Source organism: Schistocerca serialis, chromosome 3 (genome assembly GCF_023864345.2).
Source record: "Schistocerca serialis cubense isolate TAMUIC-IGC-003099 chromosome 3, iqSchSeri2.2, whole genome shotgun sequence".
In the NCBI taxonomy this organism is placed as follows: domain Eukaryota; kingdom Metazoa; phylum Arthropoda; class Insecta; order Orthoptera; family Acrididae; genus Schistocerca; species Schistocerca serialis.
Window position 1 is genome coordinate 148508652 of NC_064640.1, and position 24639 is coordinate 148533290.

The window sequence follows — 24639 nt, forward strand, 5'->3', positions numbered from 1 at the left end:
GAAACAGGTTTGTTAGAGGATGCCTATAATTTACAAGAACGGAATTCTTTAAGAAAGGTAGAAAAAATCTGTATTTTAAAACTCGCCTACATGAGGAAAGGTGATCAAATCTCTGTCCAGCAGTGTATATTTAGTTTTACCTTAAATCACTCTTAACGTGTGCTCTGTATCTAAGTCGTGTTTATACTGAGCTTTAAACATGTTTTGCAGGAATTTTTGCAAAATTTTTTGTGCCTATTTCTGGTCTATCGATGTTTGCAGCATATTGCAGATACAAAAACGGTGATCCATGGCAGTGTACGGATCAAAGGAAACCTCGTTTCTGTCCTGCAACCTCTAAATGCCACTGTATGGTCCTAGTGTTTATTTAAGTTATGACTAAGATATAACATAATGAGTTCTTGTAGCAGAGTGTAATAACTCTGTTGTCTCACAGTTCAAATATCTGTTGTCCTGTAAAGCTAACAGACATTGATGTTATCACACTCTATGAGGCAGATGGAGTGCATTAGGAATTTATGAAGTTCAAACTATAAAGATTCCAAGTTAAAACAGAGCTGCATCCAGAAAATTACTGGACTGTTTAATACCAGCTGCAGCGGAGCAGAAAAGACGCAGATTCCTGCTAACCCACTACAGACGAACTGTATCAGTTAATGAGTGCGGTGGAACTAAATTTATATAGAAAGGTTGCCTAGTGACCTTCGATAAGGCACGAAACGGACTACAGTTGCATATTCTGCTGTTCCATCATATACTTACTAAAGTCCATTTGTTAGTATCGATTACGATATAGAGGATTTAGTTGGATGTATTAATTTATTACAGGTATTCAATACACAATAAAACATACATTAGTGTTATTTCAGCAAATGGGTTGCTTTTGCGTGATACTTTAACCAGTGCTTCACAAACTGCAAGAATTATTTGAGATATAGATGGCTTTGAAATATACAACAAATATGCAAAGCTTTGCAGGAATCTCTTCTTGCCAAAAAAACCCAAGACTAACAGCAAGTTCCTGCTTCACAGGAACTGCTTTTCTGAAATTTGAGACTTTCTTTGAAACAAATGCCTCTATCAAACTCGTTAGAATTTTAAAATTGGGTGGTAACATCCTTGTGAAATTACGAAAAGTAGTGCCTTATTCCAAATCCAGTTCGCATACTGCATGTTTCCCGCTACGTCTGCTGTAGTGTATCTAACACGACGACCAGTCTTTGTCTGCTTTAGTTGTCGAGTATTAATAACGCAGGATCACATATTAGTAATTCATTTTCTTCTCTGAACACATCGTAATACACAATGCGAATGCACAACGTGAGATGTTTGCTGCCAGCTCCAGTGTTGCAAATATAAAATGAAACGTCGTCTGGCTAAGGCACCCCGTCGGGTAGAACGTTCGCCTGGTGCAGGTCTTTCGATTTCACGCCACTTCGGCGACCTGCGCGTTGATCGGGATGAAATGATGATTAGGACAACACAACACCCAGTCCCTAAGCGGAGAAAATCTCCGACCCAGCCGGGAATCGAACTTGGGACCTTAGGATTGACATTCCGTCACGCTGACCACTCAGCTACCGGTGCCGGACAGTGTTGCAGATGAATCGAATACACAAATAGAAATGTGAGTCGTAAGTGTAGGCGGGGACATGAAAGCAAACATAGTTGCGGACTTTGTCGGAAATAATGTTGCCAACAAAAACATGTTTTCAGACTAAGTGTAAACGGAGCTCGGATAGTGCCAGTATGGGGACTGATGACCTCAGATGGTAAGTCCCATAGTGCTTAGAGCAATTTGAACCATTTTGAGTTCCAGTATGTCCTTGCCTTCCTCTGGCCTTTGAAGCTAGTATCATACTAAATTAGTTACATAACGAATGTCTTTCTAGAAGTAGGTACATAGTTGCAGTGGGGCATTTGAAGTTTCCTCGTATAAAATTTCACTTATGTTTTTTTTCGGAACTAAACTGTTTTTAGATCAGGTTGTACTCATGACAAACATAGACATACTGTTGAAACTGTAGTAACTTTCAAGCACGCACAATATACTGAGATAGGCCTACATGATATGCGTACGGATAGGTTTGTTATAATAAGTGTGGAAAATTTGTGTTTCTTCCATCATCACTCTAGTCTTACTGTCTTTCGTTTGCACGGTTGCTTGCCAAACTTCACACGTGGTCTCGTACGGAAAATCAGGCAAATTTCGGAAAAACTGTTGTATAAATTAATATGTGGTAGACCAGTTTATTTGGATAGACGAAGGCACATTAACTGCAACCAGTGAAACAAAATTTCAGCAAGCAGCACAAATGTCTTTTAATTGCAAACATCGTAATGCCTTACCAGCACTTATGGCACTCCTGCCTGTCATCAATACTTAGTTGCCTATCATCTCTGTCCCACCTGCGATTTCCGGGAAACAGAGACAGAGTCTGCAATAGTTGTATATCGTCTGTGTTGTGATGATAGGATGTTGAATCAAAACATGTAGGAAAAACGTCTGTTTTGTTGTGGTCATCAAATGACACAGTAATTTATACACACAGATTACTTTTCAAGAAGTGAAGATGCGGTGAACGTTATTTGGTCCGTATATTAAATTTCGTGGAAGGCTATAATCCAGCGTAAAATGTTTGCTGGGGAAGCTGCTGACCTGAGCAACGCCGGTTTATTGAAGCAACTGAAAAAGTTTGGTTTCAATTCTTTTAAGAGTAAGCTGCAACAAGATGCAACGCTAAAGATCCTCGAAAGTAAGTATATTAAAAAAATCTTTAGCTAATTGTGTTTGATCGCTCAAGCGACTGCATTTTGTAATGTTGTTTTGAAATTGCGTCGGAAACAACTTTAGCAACGTTAAACATATTGTCCGTAACAAGAAACTCAGTTCTCGTATTCGGCAAGCCTTGACTCGTAGACAGTATTCGCATAAATTTTGGAGGCTAAGCAAAAACAAGAACTGTCAGTTTAAGGTGCCCGAATGGAAAAGATTATTAAATAAGAAAGTTAGGTTATTCAAATACGCAGCAATGGCAGGCACCCTATTTGAGTTCGTTCTTCAGACTAAGTAGTATTTAAAACTTGCATTAGTAGTGAAAATAAGGTATTTTTGTATATTGTTTGTCCCCGTTTTTCTTAGTTTGTACATTACTGAGACGCATTGAATGCACAGCGCTACCTTACAGTTCTTCGTAATGCAGTGCAGGCATACTTGCTTGATTCACATTTTATTTGATCCTATTGTATCAGCATCGTCACCTACTCCGAAGGTGCCTCTTTACACATTGCGTGGTTGCATATTACATACATTTCTGTAGCAAAGCAGTGGAAAATAAAACGTAAGAACGAAATTCAGTAGATAATTATGTGCGTGTGTTAGAATCTGAAAAAGATGGCTTTTGTTTTACTATTTCCAACCCAATAAAGTTTCCCGATATGTTTACGACGTCAGTAACATAAGTAATGGAGACGTCCGTGGTAAATTTTATAATCAATGTTTTAATTATTTATAGTGCTAAGAGCTGAAATTGACACCCAAATGCAGTGCTGGTGGTGATGAAACAAACCGACCTAAAATTTCCAATTTTCCTACGGCTACCATTTCTAGAAACACAAGAATTGCTTCAAGGAATATGAAGGAGCATCCACAGTGTAATTGGAACACACTTAAACCAGCAGTTCCAACATTTACAGCAGCCTTTTTTTCCCGCCAATGAGTGTGCTTTATTTACAGCAGTGAGATGTTGCTTATACTGATATCTGTTCTAGTATTCATAAAATGCCAGAAGCATATAACTATCTATTTATTTTCATTTTCAAAATTGATATAATCTGATTGTTTTCAGATTATATCAATTTTGGAAATGAAAATAAATTAGTTTCTTAGAATCTTTGTATTTAGGTTTTTTGTTGCTAAACAGTTTAATTTACCATTTGTGTGCTTCTGTATTTCTTTTCAGTAGCTTCCTTAATGGGCAAGAAGTACTTACAAGTGTCCCTGTAGATGTATTTCTGATAAGAGTCTAAATAATATGCAGTCAGCCTAATATTGATTTTAATTGTTCAAATTGTTGCTTCTGAACATTCAGCATTGATAGTGTGTACTATATATCAGCGTACACTGATTTATTGGTAGGGTGTTGGTGGAAAGGAAGGGAACTTCAATCGTAACTAGCTGAACATAAGTGAAAGATTTTTTATACTGCAAGAAATTGAGTATAATGATAGTTTCCAGTAATACAGAGGGGGAGAGGCTGAGAAGAAAATAAAAAGGACATTAGTGTCTTCCAGGATAATTTGTAAGACATCTAACAGTTGCACTAGGTGGCTGCATATATTGTCAACTGCTTATGTGACTAAAGTAATGTTTCCTGTGCCATTTTAATAACTAGCGATCATCCACCGTATATGCTAAAGACATTCTTAGGCCTATTAGTGTTCCTCAGTAATGTAAATGATATTCCATCTAATATACAAATTAGGTCTTTTTGAGGATGACGCTAGTATTGTAATCAATTCGAGCATGTGTACAGAAACAGAAGAAATGGTAAACAAAGTTCTTAAAAGTAACACTGACTGGTTTTCTGTGAATGGTCTCACCCTCAGTTTTAAAAAGACCCAACATATTCAATTCTGCACATCTAGAGAACTACACCAATGATAAGTGTAACGCATGATCTGGAAATAATAACTATGGTGGAAACTTCAAAATTCTTAGGTATTGGTATTCATGAGAATTTAAATTGAAAAAAGCACATTTTGAAACTCCTAATACAACTTAGTTCAGCCACATTTGCACTTAGAATCATTGCAAATCTTGGAGAGAGTCATGTCAGTAAGTTGACATATTTTACATGTTTTCAGTTAGTAATGTAATATGAAATAATGTTGTAGGGTACCAACTCATGTTTAAGAAAGGAAGTCTTCATTGTGCAAAACTTTGCCACAAGAATAATATGTGGTGTACACCCACTGTTATCTTGTAGACACATGTTTAAGGAATTAGGCATTCTGACTATTGCTTCATATTATATTTATTCACTCATGAAGTTTGTTTTGAATTGCCCACTACATGAACAGTGATACACATAACTACAATACCAGATATACAAAGACATTTGTTACTCTGCATTAAAGTTGTCTTTAGCACAAGAAGGGCTGCACAATGCTGCAACAAAGATTTTTGATCGCTTACCCATTGATATAAAATGTCTGTCAGACAGCAGAGTATATTTGAAAATAGACTGAGCACGTTTCCCCTCGACAACTAATTCTGTTCTGTAAAAGAATTTATATTACTGTAATGTGTGAAAGGTGGTGGGTAGGAATTACTAAATCACATCTATCTTTTTTCTTTTTGTTATATATATTAAAAACTTGATGTCCAGAATAAAACCAAATGTACAAATTAATTTGCAGTGTGAAGGTAAAATGACTCATTCCATATCATTGCAATCTATAGTGCAAAATGATTCATGGAATGACTGACTGACATTGATTGTACTTGCAGACATTATGAATACTGCTATAAACATATGTTACTTTGGAAGAGATTTTGAAATATCAAAAGTGAAGATTGCACTACGTTACTTGTAGGCAAATGTTATCACAAGATATTTCAAGTGTTATTAGACAAGGTAACTGTAGTATATTGACAGAATAGTTAACACAGGTAACACTAAAACTGCCTCATGTTAAAGTAGAATGTCATTCGATAGAGCAAACATATAGCCTCTCACACAGAAGATTTACAGACACCAGTGAGGCATGAAGTACAAGGAAGGAAGAGTTAGATAACTGAATAATTAACAAATCAGTTTGTAAAAACAAAATTGTAAGTCGTCATTGGCTGCGAGACTCAGAGTGGTAGGTTTAGCTTCCTGATGCAAAGATTTTTCTTTGCGCACAGTGGAACCTTACCTTTAAAATTTTGGTGTTGGGTATGAAGTACAAATCTTTACAGAAGGTAACTGTGATAAGTTCTTATAGAGCTCAGGGTCTTTTTTATTGTGAGAGGGATAAAAGCTGCTGACTTATGTCTCATGAAAGAGATATTTAAAATGCATGTCAAGAAAGATGCTGTGATATTGTTGACTAAGAGGCCATGGGGTAGGATTGTTTCTCATAAAGATAAGTGTAAGTACTTAGTAGAAGGCAAAAAGAAAATGCTGACAAAAATACTATAGGCCTAATCAATGCAGGCAGGGAGGTTACCTTCTAAGTCTCAGATGTTACTGAATTTAGCATATGTTACAATTCAGGACTAAGCAAGAAGCTGTTATTATTATTATTTTGTTTTGTCCAAAAAAAAATCCTGCCTCGAGATAAAAGCCACTGAGGCTGACACTGAGTACCATTTTGCTCGTGATCTTGGGAAGAATTTTAAAATGCTGTATCTCAGTAACAGTTCTAAATATTTTATTAGCTTTTCTCTTATTGGAAAGATAATTACTTCATGAGTACAATGATATCCTCAGTTTGGACATATATGTCAAACTTCTTTTGCTGAAGCCATCTCATGGTTGTTTTTTATTTTTTTAAGGATTTTTTTTTAATGTCATATTTTTACTGTTGATTAGTACATACAGTACTACAGTACCTGAAAAGTTGAACTTCCGCTTTTAAGATGAATAATTTTCATAAACAGTCTTTGGCTAATTTCTTGTTCATTACTATAGTTTCTCTGTTGCAGTTGTTTCTTGGCAATTTCTTTGTTGCAGTTGTTCAGTGCCATTTTCTGTACTGAAGTTGTTCATAGCTAATTTCTTTATTTCAGAGCCTTGTACGAAATCTGTGACCATCCAGGGAATACTGTGTCTAAGTTTTGATGAGGATTCTGCTGATTGATAGAGTTGTAGGGTGTTTGGTGGAAAGAACTGTTTGACTGGGGCCACAGAAGAGTGAATTGTGCTAACTATTTGCATATCCATGAAAGAGTAATGCACAAAACTAGTAGAAAAACAGGCTGTCTTCAGGTTGGGAATAGTTGTGCTCATTTCAAGACTCTGTTTCAATGTCAAGATATTTCCAGTGATGGCCTTCCATCTTCTAATGGTTTTGGCAGAATATCAGTGATGTCAGTAACTGAACAAGGTGATGTCTCTCATGGTGCAGATGATGCAAATTTTGCATGTATACAAGAAGAATTACATTTTGTGAATCGGTCCAGTACAGAGGTAGTTGTTTGTCCTGCTAAGAAGCCATTGTCAGTGAAGTCATGCTCTATGCATCAAGAAAGCGCAGAGAAATTACTGAAGCTGTGAGGCAGTACACCAAAGCAAAACTGACCACACTCTAAGTATAAATTCCATCTTCAGAAGAAAATGAATGAAAGGAAGCTTGCCCAACTCGCCAGGAATTTCTCATTAATGTCAATTCAGATGTTGAAATGTGAGCATCCTACAATGAAAATGTGGACATGTTAATTATTACACCAGATTCATTTTCAAAGAAAATGGTTTTCCATCACCATCAAAATACATGGTGAGCAAATCAAGACATGTGAGTTCTTTAAAAGGAGTGTCTGGAAGAAAAGATGGCTTTTATGGTCATCCTGTGCAAGAAGCACATGTTCAAATAGCACAGTCGTAGGTAAAAGGGTTTGTTCTCACCAGAGTGCCAACAAGAAAGGCTATAACAATAACAGCTGAAGGACAAAAAGTAGTGAAAGTGAAAAAGTAAACAACTCACAGTATGAAAGAAACTTTTATCAAATACAGGAAGGAAAACACAACATTACACATAGGAAGATCAAAATTTTATGCACAATAATCTAAGTGAATGGTTCCACACCCACGTAGAGATATCTGCTCATGTGTTTATTTTGCAACTTTTTAACTTTGTGTGGTAACCTCTAAGAACTTATGTGAACACGTGATGTATGACTCACTGGTTGGACATGTGAAGTCGTTAATACTCTTTTATGTAAAGCAGGAGACTTGTTTGTTTCGTGAATGTGGTGGCTGCCCTGGAAAGGGAGGACTCTCTTTACTGTCACTTGATCTACACTCCTGGAAATGGAAAAAAGAACACATTGACACCGGCGTGTCAGACCCACCATACTTGCTCCGGACACTGCGAGAGGGCTGTACAAGCAATGATCACACGCACGGCACAGCGGACACACCAGGAACCGCGGTGTTGGCCGTCGAATGGCGCTAGCTGCGCAGCATTTGTGCACCGCCGCCGTCAGTGTCAGCCAGTTTGCCGTGGCATACGGAGCTCCATCGCAGTCTTTAACACTGGTAGCATGCCGCGACAGCGTGGACGTGAACCGTATGTGCAGTTGACGGACTTTGAGCGAGGGCGTATAGTGGGCATGCGGGAGGCCGGGTGGAATTGCTCAACACGTGGGGCATGAGGTCTCCACAGTACATCGATGTTGTCGCCAGTGGTCGGCGGAAGGTGCACGTGCCCGTCGACCTGGGACCGGACCGCAGCGACGCACGGATGCACGCCAAGACCGTAGGATCCTACGCAGTGCCGTAGGGGACCGCACCGCCACTTCCCAGCAAATTAGGGACACTGTTGCTCCTGGGGTATCGGCGAGGACCATTCGCAAACCGTCTCCATGAAGCTGGGCTACGGTCCCGCACACCGTTAGGCCGTCTTCCGCTCACGCCCCAACATCGTGCAGCCCGCCTCCAGTGGTGACGCGACAGGCGTGAATGGAGAGACGAATGGAGACGTGTCGTCTTCAGCGATGAGAGTCGCTTCTGCCTTGGTGCCAATGATGGTCGTATGCGTGTTTGGCGCCGTGCCGGTGAGCGCCACAATCAGGACTGCATACGACCGAGGCACACAGGGCCAACACCCGGCATCATGGTGTGGGTAGCGATCTCCTACACTGGCCGTACACCACTGGTGATCGTCGAGGGGACACTGAATAGTGCACGGTACATCCAAACCGTCATCGAACCCACCGTTCTGCCATTCCTAGACCGGCAAGGGAACTTGCTGTTCCAACAGGACAATGCACGTCCGCATGTATCCCGTGCCACCCAACGTGCTCTAGAAGGTGTAAGTCAACTACCCTGGCCAGCAAGATCTCCGGATCTGTCCCCCATTGAGCATGTTTGGGACTGGATGAAGCGTCGTCTCACGCGGTCTGCACGTCCAGCACGAACGCTGGTCCAACTGAGGCGCCAGGTGGAAATGGCATGGCAAGCCGTTCCACAGGACTACATCCAGCATCTCTACGATCGTCTCCATGGGAGAATAGCAGCCTGCATTGCTGTGAAAGGTGGATATACACTGTACTAGTGCCGACATTGTGCATGCTCTGTTGCCTGTGTCTATGTGCCTGTGGTTCTGTCAGTGTGATCATGCGATGTATCTGACCCCAGGAATGTGTCAATAAAGTTTCCCCTTCCTGGGACAATGAATTCACGGTGTTCTTATTTCAATTTCCAGGAGTGTAGAAGACGTAGCAGATGACTTGTCATAAGTTACATATGCAACATGGGAGGAAAATAAACTAATCAAGAAAACTGTTGCCATTGACAGTTTTGTTGATGGACTTCAGAAATGGACAGTGAAAGCAGTAACACAACAACACAGTGCAGAAGTGAAAGGACATGTACAGGCTGAAGAACCATGTTTAGTACTTGACTGTGATTTTGGTGAGAACTGGTCTGTGATTTTCCTACAAGAAGTACAAGGGTATGATTGATGACCAAATTTCAATTTTTACAGGAGTGACATCTTTTTGGAATAAGATCACAAGTGTTGCAGTTATGAGTGATGACACAGGGCATGACACAGCACACGAATTACTGGCAATGCACAAAATTCTTCACTTGCAGTCACAAACAGAAAAGATCATCATCATCGCCAATGGTGCTTCTAGTCACTTCAAAAATCGTTACTAACTGTTTGAACTGACTAAGTTACTTGCACCAGTGGAGTGGGTATGCAGTGCTATTGGTCACAGGAAGGGGCTGTTTGATAATGATGGAGGGCTGTTGAAGCACCATGCAGCAAAATGTTATCTTTCCAGCAACTCTGAATGCTGATGATTTTATGAGAGCAATGAAATTGTACATATCTATAGCCCTCATTGTTTGTCAGAATGAGAAATTGAATTCTGCCAGCAGAAAAGAGAAGAATGGTCCAGCCAAACTACCCCTGTAAAAGGAATTCAGGAAACTTATTTCTGGACTCAAAGTGATTGATAAACTTCACATTGCATGCACTTTAAAGAGCAAGAAAGAAGAAATGTCTTCGTCTGGCCTACACCTCAGAAACAGCAGGAGAATATTCAGATTCACAACCAGAGAAGAAGAATGTTTGTGCCATGTTTGTACGATTGAGATTGGTGGATTGCAAAGATTATAGACATCAATTATGAGTTAAATGAAGTCGTCGTTAACTTCATGCTGTCACATGGACTAGCTGCTGGATATAAGTTTCCAGTTGCAAGGCAGAAACACCACCATGAGTTCACATTTCCAGTTTACAGTGTTTTGAAGAGTGTGTGTGCTCCAGTTTGCATTGGTTCAACATGAAGGCATCACTAAATTTCAAGGGAAGATAATGATGCCATGGAACACATTTTTAGTTCATTGAATAGCTGATTTTAGTTTGAAGCAGAGTGCAGAGAAGTTGCGTGCTTTGGAGCCTGTAAGTTTTGCAACTTTCATGCGTATTTTATAATCACTTAATATGTTCGAAAAATGTGTCTCTTACCCAGGTATCAGAAGATATAAAATTCTTTGCAGATAAGACTAGGTTTTTGTTTCATGAGTCCGATATGTGATAATTTGGTAATGGAAGCTCTTTTAACGTGTGGCAAAATTTTCAGTTGTTTATATAACCTGTTCAACTTAGAAGTGGAAATCTACTTTTCAGGGAATGTAGTACTATATGCTACTAATCAACAGAAAAAAATATTAGCATTGGCATTCTTGAAATAAAAATGTTATTTCTTGGGGAAAAGAAAACAGCAAAAGGCTACGGCAAAAGAACTTTGATATGTATGTCCAAATCAAGGATGTCATTGTAATCATAAAGTAATTATTTTTCAAATAAAGAAAAAGCTAACAAAATATCTAGAACTGTTCCAGGGATACGGCAGTTTAAAATTTTTCCCAATAATCACATCTATGAAATGATGATCAAGGCATCATCTTTATCCGCCTGAATCTGGGGCCAGGAATTTTTTTGAACAAAAAAAAAAAAAAAAAAATATGCAGGTTTCATACTTAGTCCTGAAGTGTAACATGTGTTACACTCAGTAACATCAGAGACTATAAAGGTAAGAATTTTTCTTAGCACGCTTGATTGATGTGGACTATACCAATACTATAGGCACTAAAGTTGTGTCATAACAGTAATTATTCAACTGAATAAGTGTAATCATCATAAAACTACTCCCAAGCTTGACAGTTGTTACATAGGTTGCATGTAACTCATTTATATAAATATGTTTTTAACATAGGCACTTTATGATTCAGATATGCTTCATACACTTGCTTTGAACATATTGTCAGTTTTAATATAATAAATTTCTTTGAGACAGAAGAGCTTCTGTCCACAAATCAGCTCTGGTTTAGAAAGCATGGCTTGTACAAAACTCTGCTTGATATCGTGTGAACTATGGATGAAGGGCAACAGGTGTATTCCATATTCCTAGATTACCAGAATGCATTAGACATGGTGTCTCACTGCAGACTGTTAACAAAGGTACGAGTGTACATAATAGGTTCAAAAGTATGCAAGTGGCTCAAAGACTTCTTAAGTAATAGAACCCAGTATGTTTTCCTTAGAACCCTGTATGTTGTCCTTGATGGTGAGTGCTCATCAGAGACAAGGGTAACATCAAGAGTACCCCAAGGAAGTGTGATGGGACCACTCTTATTCTGCATGTACAAAATGATACGATGGACAGGGTGAGCAGAGATCTGCGGCAGTTTGCTGATAATGTTGTAGTATACAATAAGGTGTCGTTGTTGACTAAGCTGTACAGCTTCATGTTTATTCTCGGTTTCAATCATAATAATCATCTTCGCAGGAGAAACACAGTGTACATCAATGGATAAAACACACATTTCACCATATATAAAGACAGCTCAATGTAGAACATTTATAATTGTCATAATAGTGTGTCTTAACACATCTAATATAAACATGCTGTGTCTTGGCGCAATTGCAGTATTGCACACTTGGTGGTAACTCCACATTTAATAATAATTTTTATCAGGTGTGGAGTTATCACAAAGTATGCACTACTGTAATTGTGCCAAGGCACAGTGTGTTTATGTGGACCGTGTTAAGGTGGGCTATTATGACAATTATATATTTTCTACATTTGGTTGGCTCATACATGACAAAAATGATGGACTGTGTTTTTCTCTTGTGAAGATGATTGCAATAATCAAAACCAGTAGAGAATAAACATGCAATCGTACAGCTGATGGCACAAATATGCCTTTTTCAAACAGTCACATCAATTAAATATGGAAGCATAACATTACAAAGGGATTTGAAGTGAAACAAGCATGTAAGGGCAGTAGTATGGAAGGTGAATGGTTGACTTTGGTTTACTGGAAGAATTTTAAGAAAGTGTGGTTTCTAAAGAACACCCCGTATAGAACACTAGTGCAAACCCCCCGCCCCCCCCCCCCCCCCCCACCGCACCGGCCGTGCGCGCACACACACACACACACACACACACACACACACACACACACACACCTACATGGTATCAACACCATGTAGAGGCATGAGGCATTTGTGTGGTGTATTTTTTACTCTCCAGAATGATATTTTCACTCTGCAGCAGAGTGTGCTGATATATGAAACTTCCTGGCAAATTAAAACTGTGTGCCAGACCGAGACTTGAACTTGGAACCTTTGCCTCTCGTGGGCAAGTGCTCTACCAACTGAGCTACCCAAGCATGACTCATGTTACCCTTGTTTTCATATTTTTTACTCTGTCTCGTCAAAGAATAGCTCCGAAAGCTAGCAGGTTTTCTTTCTTTTGCATGTGTCTTTTGATGACTCAATGGTTCTACTTTTCAACGAGTGATCTCCTTTAATCTAGAAGTATTTACATTCAGCAAGAACTCTTATATTTCATTTGTTGTTGCCATGAAGTATAGCATAATAAGAACATTTCCCAGTTATGAGTGATTATCACACAAAAATGTCTGCCTGCTTAACATGCTTGCCTCCCACGCAATGGGCCTGAATTTGATTCCCGACCGGGTTTGACATTTTCTCCGCTTGTGGACTGGGTGTTGCGTTGTCCTCATCATCAGTTCATCCTCATCACCAGCATGCGAATCGCTGAATGTGGCATCGACTGAAATAATACTTGCACTCAGCGGCCGAACTTCCCCGAATGAGGCCTCCCAACCAACAATGCCACATGCCCATTTCATTTTATCACACAAAAAAAGAGAACCATTAGACAAATATGTGACATTGGACCCTCAGTGGTCATAGGTTTGTTTGACTCTTGGATAATATCACAGAAACAATGAAAAACCCGAATTGGTGGGCTCTAGAAGTTGGTGTTATGGCCTTCAGTTCAAAAACTTGTCTGATGCAGTTTTCCATGATGGTTTATTCTAATAAAGTCTTTTTATCTCTTCATAACTACTGTGACATATATAATTTGAGCTTGCTAAATATGTTCATCCTCTATCTCCCTCTAGAATTTTTGCCCCCCCCCCCCCCCCCCACACACACACACTTCCCTCCATTTCCAAATTGCCTGGTCCTAGATGCTGCTGGGTGTGTCCTATCAACCAGTCCCTTCTTTTAGTCAAGTTGTGCCATAAATTTCTGCTTTCCCTCATTCGGTAAAATACCTCCTCATTTGTTAGTTATTCTGCCTATCCAATTTTCAGAATTCTTCTGTAACACCACATTTCAAAAGCTTCTGTCCTCATTTTGTCTGAACTGCTTATTGTCCATGTTTCACCTCCATACAAGGCTACACTTGAGGCAAGTACCTTCAGAAAATACCTCCTAATGTGTAAATGTATAATAGATGTAATAAATTAATAATTTTCTTGCTGCTGCCTGTCTGCTTTGCTTTGTCCAAAATCAGTTGTTTTGTTGCTCAAATAACAAAACACATCTATAACTTTTAATGTGTCATTTCCTAATCTATTTCTCTCTGCATAGGCTGATTTAATTTGACTAAATTCCATTACCCTTTTCTTTTACTTTTATTTATGTTCATCTTATAATCTCTTTCCAAGACAGTATGCATTCCATTCAACTGCTTTTCCAGGCCTTTTGCCATCTCTGATGTTTGTCAATGATATAATTCTGTCAAAACATCTATTTCTTTTCCCTGAACTGTAATTACCTTCCAGCTATCTCCTTGGTTTCATTTACTGTCATTCCAGTGTACCAGTTGAATAATATTGGTGATAGGTGTCAATCATATCTCATCTCTTCTCAGCCACTGCTTCCCTTTCATGTCATTTGATTCTTATAACTGCAGTCTGGTTTCTGTAAAAGTTGTAAATAACCTTTCAATTCCTGTATTTAATACCAGCTACCTTCAAAATTTCAAAGATTTTAGCACAGTCACATTGCAGCTTTCTCTAAATCTACAAATGCTATAAATGTAGGATGGCCTTTCTTCAACCTAACTTATAAGAAAAGTCATAGGGTGTAAAAAAAGTCAATATTGCCTCATGTTTCTACATTTTCCCCAAAGGCCAGCTTCTATCAGTTTTGTCCATTCTCCTGTAGAAAATTTGTCAGTGTTTCGTAATCATGACTTATTAAACTGATGATTCTGTAGTATTCTCACAAGTAAGCACGTGCCTTCTTTGAAACTGGAATTATTACATTCTTTTTTAAGTCTGAGGACTGTCTCATATATCCTGCAGGCCAGGTGAAATAGTTTTTTGAGGGCTGGCTTTCCCAAGGAACTCAATAGTTTTGAGGGAATGTCATTCGCTTCAGGAACCTTGTTACCAATTAGGTTTTTCAGTGCTGTGTGAAATTCTTGCAGTATTATATTTCTGTCTTATATTCATTTACTTTCTTTTCTATTTCTATAACACTGCCTTCAAGCTCATTTCCCTTGTATAAACCTTCTATATATTCCTTCCACCTCTCAGCTTTCCTTCCTTTGCTTAGCACTGGCTTGCCATCTGAGTTGTTGAGATTGATACAGCTATTTGTCTTTTGTCCAAAGGTGTCCTTAATTTTCCTGTACGTGGCTTCTGTCTTCCTGCTAGTCATGTATGCTTCTAGAGCCTTGCATTTTACCTCTAGCCTTTCCTCCAGAACCAGTCTGCATTCTGTGTTAAACTCATTTTTTGACTTATCTGTATTCCCTTTCATCTGCTTCATTTGATCCATTTTATATTGTATCCTGTGATTAATTAAGTTCAATATCTTCTGTGTTATGCAAGTATTTCTCCTAGGCCTTGAATTTTTCCTGCTTTGTCGTCTGCTGCCTCCACTATTTCATCTCTCACAACCACCCATTTGTCTTCTATTCGCTTCCTTTCCCCCCATTTCAGTCAAACATTGCAAAATGCTTCTCTAAAACTCTCAACAACCTCTGGCTCATTCAGTTTGCGTAGATTCCACAACATTAATTTCCTATCTTTTTACAATTTCTTCAGTTTTAAGCTGCAGTTTATAAACAGTAAATTATGGTCAGAGTCCACATCTGCTCCTGAAAATGTCTTACAGTTTAAAATGTGGTTTCAAAACCATTGTCGTACCACTATGTAAGCTTTCTAAAACACTGTTGTGTCTCCAGTTCTCTTCCGTGTAAGCAACTTTAATTCATAAACCAAATGTTTGCAATGGTTAAATTATGCTCTTTGCAAAATTCTGCGAGGTGCGTTTCTCATTCATTCTGTTCACACAGTCCACATTCTCCTACCTTTTTCCATCTTTCCTTTTCCTGCTATAGGATTCCAGTCCCTCGTCAAATTAAATATTCGTCTCCATTAAGTATCTGAATAATTTCTTTTATCTAATCATCCAGTCTTCCCTGTTCTTCACCTGCAGAGCTAATTGACATAAAAACTTGTACTGGGTGCGCAAAATAAAAGTGATGCAGAAAATATTTATAAGACTGATGTGGAACCGGTCCTTGTTGATGAACAGGAGAACTACCATTCACAGAAAATCATGGGAACCATGATCTTGATTCAATAAATTGGTTACTGTCATGTGCTTGCACATGTGCATGTCCTGTATGCTCTGTCCCGAGTGCTTTGCGATGTCATTACATTTGAGTAAATGAGAGGAGCAGATGTGTCTAGTGACCATTTCAATGCAACACAAAGTGGTGGTCATGATGACACAGCTTGTATTCATTGTCAAACATTATTAGAAGCACAATTTATAGAAAACTAGTGCAGAACTTTTTGTGCGAGAGTTTGATGGGAAATGTTTTGGCAAAACTTGGTGCCAAAATGGCACAAAAAGGGCTCTGTAATGAATAAAAACCATGTGTGTCTGAAAAGAGTTCGAATATCAGGAAACATTGCTCAAGCGGAGGAAAGTCGGGAAAAAAATTTAATGAAATCCCAATGCCATTTGTCTGTGCAAATGGGAATTGAGAAACTTTTACATTGAAATATTGTCAAAAAGGACCTGCATATGTACTTTTAAAAACGCACTGTTGTGTTTGAGTTAAAGCACCCAGACGAACTTTAGTATGTTCGAGTTCTGCAGGTGGTTTCTGGGTGAAGGGAAATTGGGGCTTTCGGGTCCTCAGTTTTTCATTTCTTCAGATTAGGCCTGGTTCAGCCTGTCAGGGTATGTGAACTTGCAGAACATGCATCAGAAAGTCTCCATCACTGCTTTGAAGAGGTGTTGCATAATCTCAAGACTGGTGTTTGGTGTGCGATGTCTGGTGTCCTCATCATAATGCAATTATTTCATCAAACTGTTGCCCTCAACTAGTATGTCCTGAAACTGTTTAATCCATATGTGGATCAACTCACAGAAGAGAAATGACTATGGATATTTTCAGCAAGATGGAGCGACAGCACACACTGTTTCGACAACCTTTTCATGAGTGCTTGAGGTGTTCGGTGAGGAGAGGATAATCAGCAGAGGCAGTGCAATTTCCTGGCCACCTAGATCATCTTTTGTTTTGGGATTTTTACCTGTGGGTCAAACTGCAGTGTAAGGTGTGATCAAATAATCCTCACATACTGGAAGAGCTGCAGCAGAACACTGAAAACACTATTGCTGCTAGCCCTCAGGAAAAGAAGGTGCTATGCATATGTAATAGTTTGCTAAAATGAGAAGATTGCTGTATCAGTGTCAGGAATGACCATTCCAAGCATCTTCTGTGATGTTCATTAATGAGAGTCAGTCCTGTGGCAGCCTTACTGTAAATATTTTCTGGGCCACTTTTAATTTGCCCACACTCAAATAATGTGGTGGGTTTTGGCTTCCAGTTTATCTTAACTATGATACTGCATTCACTATGCTGTTCATAGCAGCTTACCCTCACTCCTGTTTTGTTACTCATTAGTAGGTCTACTCCTGCTTACCCGTTTTTTATTTTTTATTTGTAACCTCGTAATCACCTGACCAGAAGTCCTGTTCATCTTGCCAATGCGCTTCCGTAATTTCCACTGTATCTAACTTCAACCAATCCATTTCCCTTTTCAAATTCTCTAACATCCCTATCCAATTAAAGGAACTAACATTCCACACTCCACTCTGTAGAATGATGGTTTTATTTTTCTTGGTTATGGCATCCTCCTGAATAATTCCCCATCCAGAGATACAAATGGGGTACTATGATTCTTGAAAAATATAACACAAGAGGATGCCATAATCATTGAGTCATATAGTGAGCTCAGGCTCTCGGTAAAGACCATAGCTGTAGTTGCCCTTGCTTTTAGCCATTCACAGTACCAGCACAGCAAGGACATGTTGGCTAATGTTGCAAGGTTGGATCAGTCTGTCATCCAGACTTCTTTCTGTACATCTACTGAAAAGGCTGCTGCCCAACTTCAGGGACCATAGGTTAGTCTGCTCTTGCCACTGATAGAGCTCCATTGTGCTTGGATGTACAGTACTGTTGTCTTTATCATTGAGGCATGCAAGCCAAGCCATCCCACCTCTGTAAGGTCTGTTGTTCATCTGTTGGGGGGAGGAGCTCTTGAAGAGAGAGCTAAACTATCTTGGGAAATTACTTACAAAATCATTTTTCCTGCATTCCATATGTAATTGGAATGCCATGTACTTCTCAGTAGTTTGTAAAGTATGTAGATGTAGAGATGTGTTGAAAGTTTACCAGAATGAACAGACCCACAAAATTACAGACCAGTATCCTGAACATCAGTTTGCTGTGAACATATTCTCAGTTTGAATGTAATAAATTTCCTTGAAGGGTAAACAGCTTCTGTCCACAAATTAGCACAGTTTTAGAAACACTGCACATTCAAAACACAATATCCTGCGGACTATTGATGAAGGGCAACAGGCAGGTACCATATTCCTAAATTTCCATAAAGCATTCAACACAGTGCCACGATGCTGACTGTTAACAAAGGTACAAGGAGATAGAATAGATTCCATATACGAGTGGGTCAAAGACCGCTTAAGTAACAGAACCCAGTGTGTTGTCCTCAATGGTGAGTGCTCATCGGAGACAGGGTATTATTTAGAGTGCCTCAGGAGAGAGTGATAGTACTGCTGTTGTTTTCCGTATAGATAAATGATGTGCCAGGCATGGTAAGCAGTAGTCTGTGACAATTGGCTGTGATGATGCTGTGGTGTAATGGAAGGTGTCATTGTTGAGTGGCTCTAGGAGAATACAAGATGACTTTGACAAAATTTCTAGATGGTGTGACGAATGGCAGCTAGCTCTAAATGTGGAAAAATGTAAGTTACTGCAGATGAATTCGAAAAACAAGAATGTTCGAATGAAGCTTTGGTAGTGTGCTGCTTGACACAGTCACATAGAGTAAATATCTAGGCGTAACATTACAAAGCAATAGGAAATGCAGTGAGCACATAATGATTGTAGTAGGCAAGCTGAAAGGTCAACATTGGATTATTATGAGTATTTTAGGATAGAGTGGTTCATCTGTAAAGGAGACTGCATAAAGGACACTAGTGAGACCTATGGCTGAGTACTGTTGTAATGTTAGGGATCCGCACCAGGTAAAATAAAAGGAAGACATTGATGCAATTGAAGCGGGCTGCCAGATGTATTACTAGTAGGTTTGAAAAGCACGCAAGTGTTACGGAGATGCTTCACAAACACAAATGTGAATCGCTGGAGGAAGGCGACTTTCTTATCCAGGAGCGCTATTGACAAAATTTAGAGAACCGACATTTGAAGCTGACTGCAGAAAAATTTTACTGCCATCAAAATAAATTTCATGTAAGGACCGTGAAGCTCAGGTACGTGAAACTATGGTTCATACGGAGGGATATAGATGAGTCATTTTCCCTCGCTCTATTTGTAAGTGGAACAGGGAAAGAAATGACTAGTAGTGGTACAGGATATGCTCCACCATGCACCATATGGTGGCTTACGGAGTATGTATGTATGTGTAGGTGTAGGTATAGGTATAGCTGTAGAAAATGTGGAACCACCAAGTGAGCTGGCTTCATGAGAGGGAACATCAAATATATCTCTGAAAACTTGGTTGTGATTTCTGCAATATTGTTGTTCATGGCTATGCTGCGAATTTTATAGCCTGTCACTTTGTAAAATGTGTGTGTGTGTGTGTGTGTGTGTGTGTGTGTGTGTGTGTGTGTGTGTGCGCACGCGCTCGTGTGCTGGATGATGATGATGATGATGATGGGATGATGATGATGAGAGGAGAGGAGGAGAGAGTGAAACGTGGTGCCAGCCACATAGCCTATGCCTCGCGAATAGCACCTAGGGGGCCGCCAAGCTTAACGTCCCCCATCCGGTGTACGGATCACCATCAACAGTGTCACATGCTCTCACGTCATGAAACACTGCAGACAGGTTTGGCATTGAAACCGGAACATTGGCACAAAATCTTTTGATAGGAACTTCACACCACCAAATACTGACAGTGAAAATTTTTTCCATCAACGAGATTCAAACTGGTTTACCCCTGGGTCGAGCAGGAGGAGGTCACTGTCACTGTTCGAGATATCTCATTACCTTTGAGCTCAGAGTACATTCTAAGGTTATACGTAAATGGTTGTCAAGGATACTATATGGCCGGCCGCAGTGGCCATGCGGTTCTAGGCGCTGCAATCCGGAACCGCGGGACTGCTACGGTCGCAGGTTCGAACCCTGCCTCGGGCATGGATGTGTGTGATGTCCTTAGGTTGGTTAGGTTTAAGTAGTTCTAAGTTCTAGGGGACTGATGACCTAAGATGTTAAGTCCCATAGTGCTCAGAGCCATTTGAACCATTTGATACTATACGATAGTTCCGTAAATAACTTCTGCTACCCTTCTCGTATGACTTGTGCTTTGTTCCAGCTACTGGGCACGTTTGTTAGTTCAAGCGATCTAGTGTAGATTGTGGTTAAGAGGGACAATGCAGCTGCAATTTTGGTACAGAATCCGATGAGGATTTTATCGAGCCCTGGAGCGTTGTTTGATTTTAGGGAACTCCGTTGTTTCCAAAACAGGCACGCCGCCCCCCCCCCCCCGCACACACACACACACACACACACACACACACACACACACACACACACACAATGGATTTTCCTTTGTAAAGGAACATTTGAAGATGGTGTTCGGCATTTCTCTCTTTGCTTTACTTTGTTTCCAAAACAGGCACGCCCTCCCCCCCCCCCCCCCCCCCCCCCCACACACACACACACACACGCACACACACAATGGATTTTCCTTTGTAAAGGAACATTTGAAGATGGTGTTCGGCATTTCTCTCTTTGCTTTACTACTCACAATTTCAGTTCCTATCTCGCCCATGAGTGTCTGGCCACTAACTTTGTTACCACCAACAACCTTTACACATGACCAGAATTTATTTGGCCTTTGTGAGAAACCTTCCGATAATATTCTGCTGTGGTAGTCACTGAAGGCTTCACACATTGCCCTCTCGACAACTAAACGCTTTTCATTTAGCATCCCTCAAGCTATAGTCGTAGGCTTCGTTTTACACTTATTATCCAGTAGTCTCTCTTTCTGTACAAGTTTCTTTACAATTACCGTACACCATACAGGGTTTGTCCCATCATGAATTGTGCTACTAGATACGTATTTTTCTAGTGCATAGTCAACTATCCTTTTAAACCTGAATAACAGCTCCTCTAAATGTTCCTCTACAGAGCTAAATATTTCGTACTTCTTATTAATCTCATCTTTCGTCATTAAGGCCCAACATGATTAAGACTTTGAGGACGGACTGGATACTGTATGTGTTCAGTTGATGTGCTGGTATAAATGACAAACTATGCGTTTACACGTTAAGCACGACATCAGTCCCGCGGGACTGACGGTGGGCTCTCCGTTTGTGTGCTGTCAGTCCGCAGTGTACTTTTTGTTTTGGACAAGTCAGTCCGTGGAGACTGATAGTGCACTTATCGTTTGGACGGCATAACTACGTGGGAAAGGCAGAATCAACGTTAGAAAAAAAAACAAATGTAATTTTAATGAAGCTTATTAAAACAGTAATTACAAAAAGGGGTTTAGATTTGTACACATTAGAAAAGGTAATTACCTGTTTATCCACTTTTCTAGCTGCTTTGCTCCAGAATGTTTTTGTGTTTTTTTTTCTAACATTCAGAGCACTTTATGCACCTTTCGCTCATTTGTTTCCAACTGGTGTTTGCTTCTTCTTGTCACTGACTGAAGTTCCTTCATGAGAATGCCATGTATCTGCCAACTGTTGCCGAAATGTTGTGACTTCCTTTTTCTATGCCCTCATATCTTGGAACACACACAACGCATTCACAACTGCGGTGCTCAAAAACATCTAATGCTAACTTTAGAGACCATTGTATTTATTGTCTTTCTCAATAAACTGCTTTACGCACTCTTCTGATCAGAAAGGTCAACAGCAGTTTTCCTATATTATATTCAGTCATAATTTTTCGTTTTCGATAAACCCCTCCTTTTTGTTGTCGCATTTTCCATTTCGCTTGAATATTTGGCGGAAAGAATCAAAGCGTCTCTTTTGCCTTTACATTTCGGAGTTTGGTCGTAACTATTTCTTTGGGAATTCGTATGTGATTTAGTGGAGGAGTACCCATCAAATGCGTATTCTTTGTTATGAGTTTGCATGCCAGATCTACACTGATACTGCAACTGTCGGCACATAACGCACGGCCTTTATTCAATACTTCTTGACACATATTCATCACAACATATGTTGGTGTGGTATTTTCTTTATCAAATACTTTCAGTCGGAATTCGAAGAAAACTGTAGCAGTATCGATTACCTGAGCAAAATTTACACATTTTGATGCCATACTTGGGTAAGAGAGGTTGTTTCAAATAGTGTCTGAATATAATTCGCCCACTGAATGATATTATCGTCGATATATCGTATTTCTGCAGGATCATAATTGTTTTTTTAAATTTTTGTTCAGTTCATCGATAGTGAATTGAGCGGTAGAGAGACGATTTAAAGCACCAATTGTCTGCGAAACGCAGGGTTCTCGCAAGTCTTTCGAAACTATGTATACTCATTACCTTTCGTTCGACGCTGTTAACTTTTGCAGATTTTCATTAGTTACTTTGGCGCGATGGACACTCGTAAAATGCACAATTCTTGGATGGTTGCATCGAGGATCGACTCACGTACGGTACTTTGATCGCTTACTGAATCATCGGACGAATTCTCACTTTCGGGTCATGGCAGTCGCATTTCACAGCGACTTTTATGTAGTACATATAACGCACTCTTTGAATCACTGACTTCTCCTCTCATCGCTTTCACTACTTTGGATTACAAAACTTTTTGAAAATAATCACTGTGAAACTAGTCCCCATCTACACAACTGTGGCTTTCTGTTCAAATGGCTCTAAGCATTATGGGACTTAACATCTGAGGTCATCAGACTTAGAGCTACTTATACCGAACTAACCTAAGGACATAACACACAACCATGCCCGAGGCAGGATTCGAACCTGAGACCGTAGCAGCTGCGCAGTTCCGGACTGAACCGTCTAGAACCGCTCGGTCACAGCGGCCGGCTGGCTTTCTGTAACTGGTCGTCCCGTGCAGATTGTTCTTTTACCATACCACGTCTGTTTATACTCCCACTCAACAACCGTCAAGTGCTGTACGTACATTTTGTTCACTTACCCAGCTCGGCGGCTGTTGCCGGGCGAATTTTTTTGACGGTAACGCCTGTCCTCTAGGTGGTAAGTACTGCGCGGCCGTCGGATGGGTTGCTGGCGCGCAGGCGCTGTTCTGTCTCAACACCTGTCAAGTGGTCACCGGCGCGCGGTTTGCCGCCTCAGCAGAAAGCCCATTGAAATCAGCTCTCCGCGTTCAGCGTGTTGAAATTTGCCGTTAATTTCTGACGTGTATTGCATGAAGAAATCCCAGTAAGATGGATGTTACGCAGCTATTATACACTACTGCCCATTCAAACCGCTACACCACGAGGATGACGTCCTACAGACGCGAAATTTAACCGACATGAAGAAGATGCTGTGATATGCAAATGATTAGCTTTTCAGAGCATTCACACAAGGTTGGCGCCGGTGGCGACACCTACGACGTGCTGATATGAGGAAAGTTTCCAACCGATTTCTCAAACAGCTGTTGACCGGCGTTGCCTGGTGAAACGTTGTTGTGATGCCTCGTGTGAGGAGGAGAAATGCTTACCATCACATTTCCGACTTTGATAATGGTCGGATTGTAGCCTATCGCGGTTGCGGTTTATCGTATCGCAAGACATTGCTGCTCGCGTTTCTCGAGATCCAATGACTGTTAGCAGAATATGGAATCGGTGGGTTCAGGAGGGTAATACGGAACGCTGTGCTGGATCCCAACGGCCTCGTATCACTAGCAGTCGAGATGACAGGCATCTTAACCGCATGGCTGTAACGGATCGTGCAGCCACGTCTCGATTCCCGAGTCAACAGATGGGGACGTTTGCAAGACAACAACCATCTGCACGAACAGTTCGACGTCGTTTGCAGCAGCATGGACTATCAGCTCGAAGACCATGGCTGCGGTTACCCTTGACGCTGCATCACAGACAGCAGCGCCTGCGATGGTGTACTCATCGACGAACCTTGGTGCACGAATGGCAAAACGTTATTTTTTCGAATGAATCCAGGTTCTGTTTACAACATCATGATGGTCGCATCCGTGTTTGGCGCCATCGCGGTGAACGCACATTGGAAGCGTGTATTTGTCATCGCTATTCTGGCGTATCATCCGGCGTGATGGTATGGAGTGCCATTGGATACACGTCTCGGTCACCTGTTGTTCGCATTGACGGCGCTTTGAACTGTGGACGTTACATTTCAGACGTGTTACGACCCGTGGCTCTATCCTTCATTCGATCCCTGCGAAACCCTACATTTTAGCAGGATAATGCACGACCGCATGTTGCAGGTCCTGTACGGACCTTTCTGGATACAGAAAATGTTCGGCTGCTGCCCTGGCCAGCACATTCTCCAGATCTCTCACCAATTGAAAACGTCTGGTCAATGGTCGCCAAGCAACTGGCTCGTCACAATACGCCAGTCACTACTCTTG

The 24639-nt window shown here is 40.4% G+C and overlaps 1 protein-coding gene across 1 annotated transcript in view; it reads left to right on the forward strand.

Moving 5' to 3' along the window:
• The first annotated feature begins 2418 nt into the window (after positions 1-2418).
• Positions 2419-24639, forward strand: part of LOC126469858 (ATP-dependent DNA helicase Q5-like) — a 305319-nt gene continuing 283098 nt past the window's right edge. Inside the window, exon 1 of the mRNA XM_050097166.1 lies at positions 2419-2756. Coding sequence (XP_049953123.1) covers positions 2636-2756 — 121 coding nt within the window. The 5' untranslated portion in view covers positions 2419-2635. The remainder of the gene's footprint in view (positions 2757-24639) is intronic.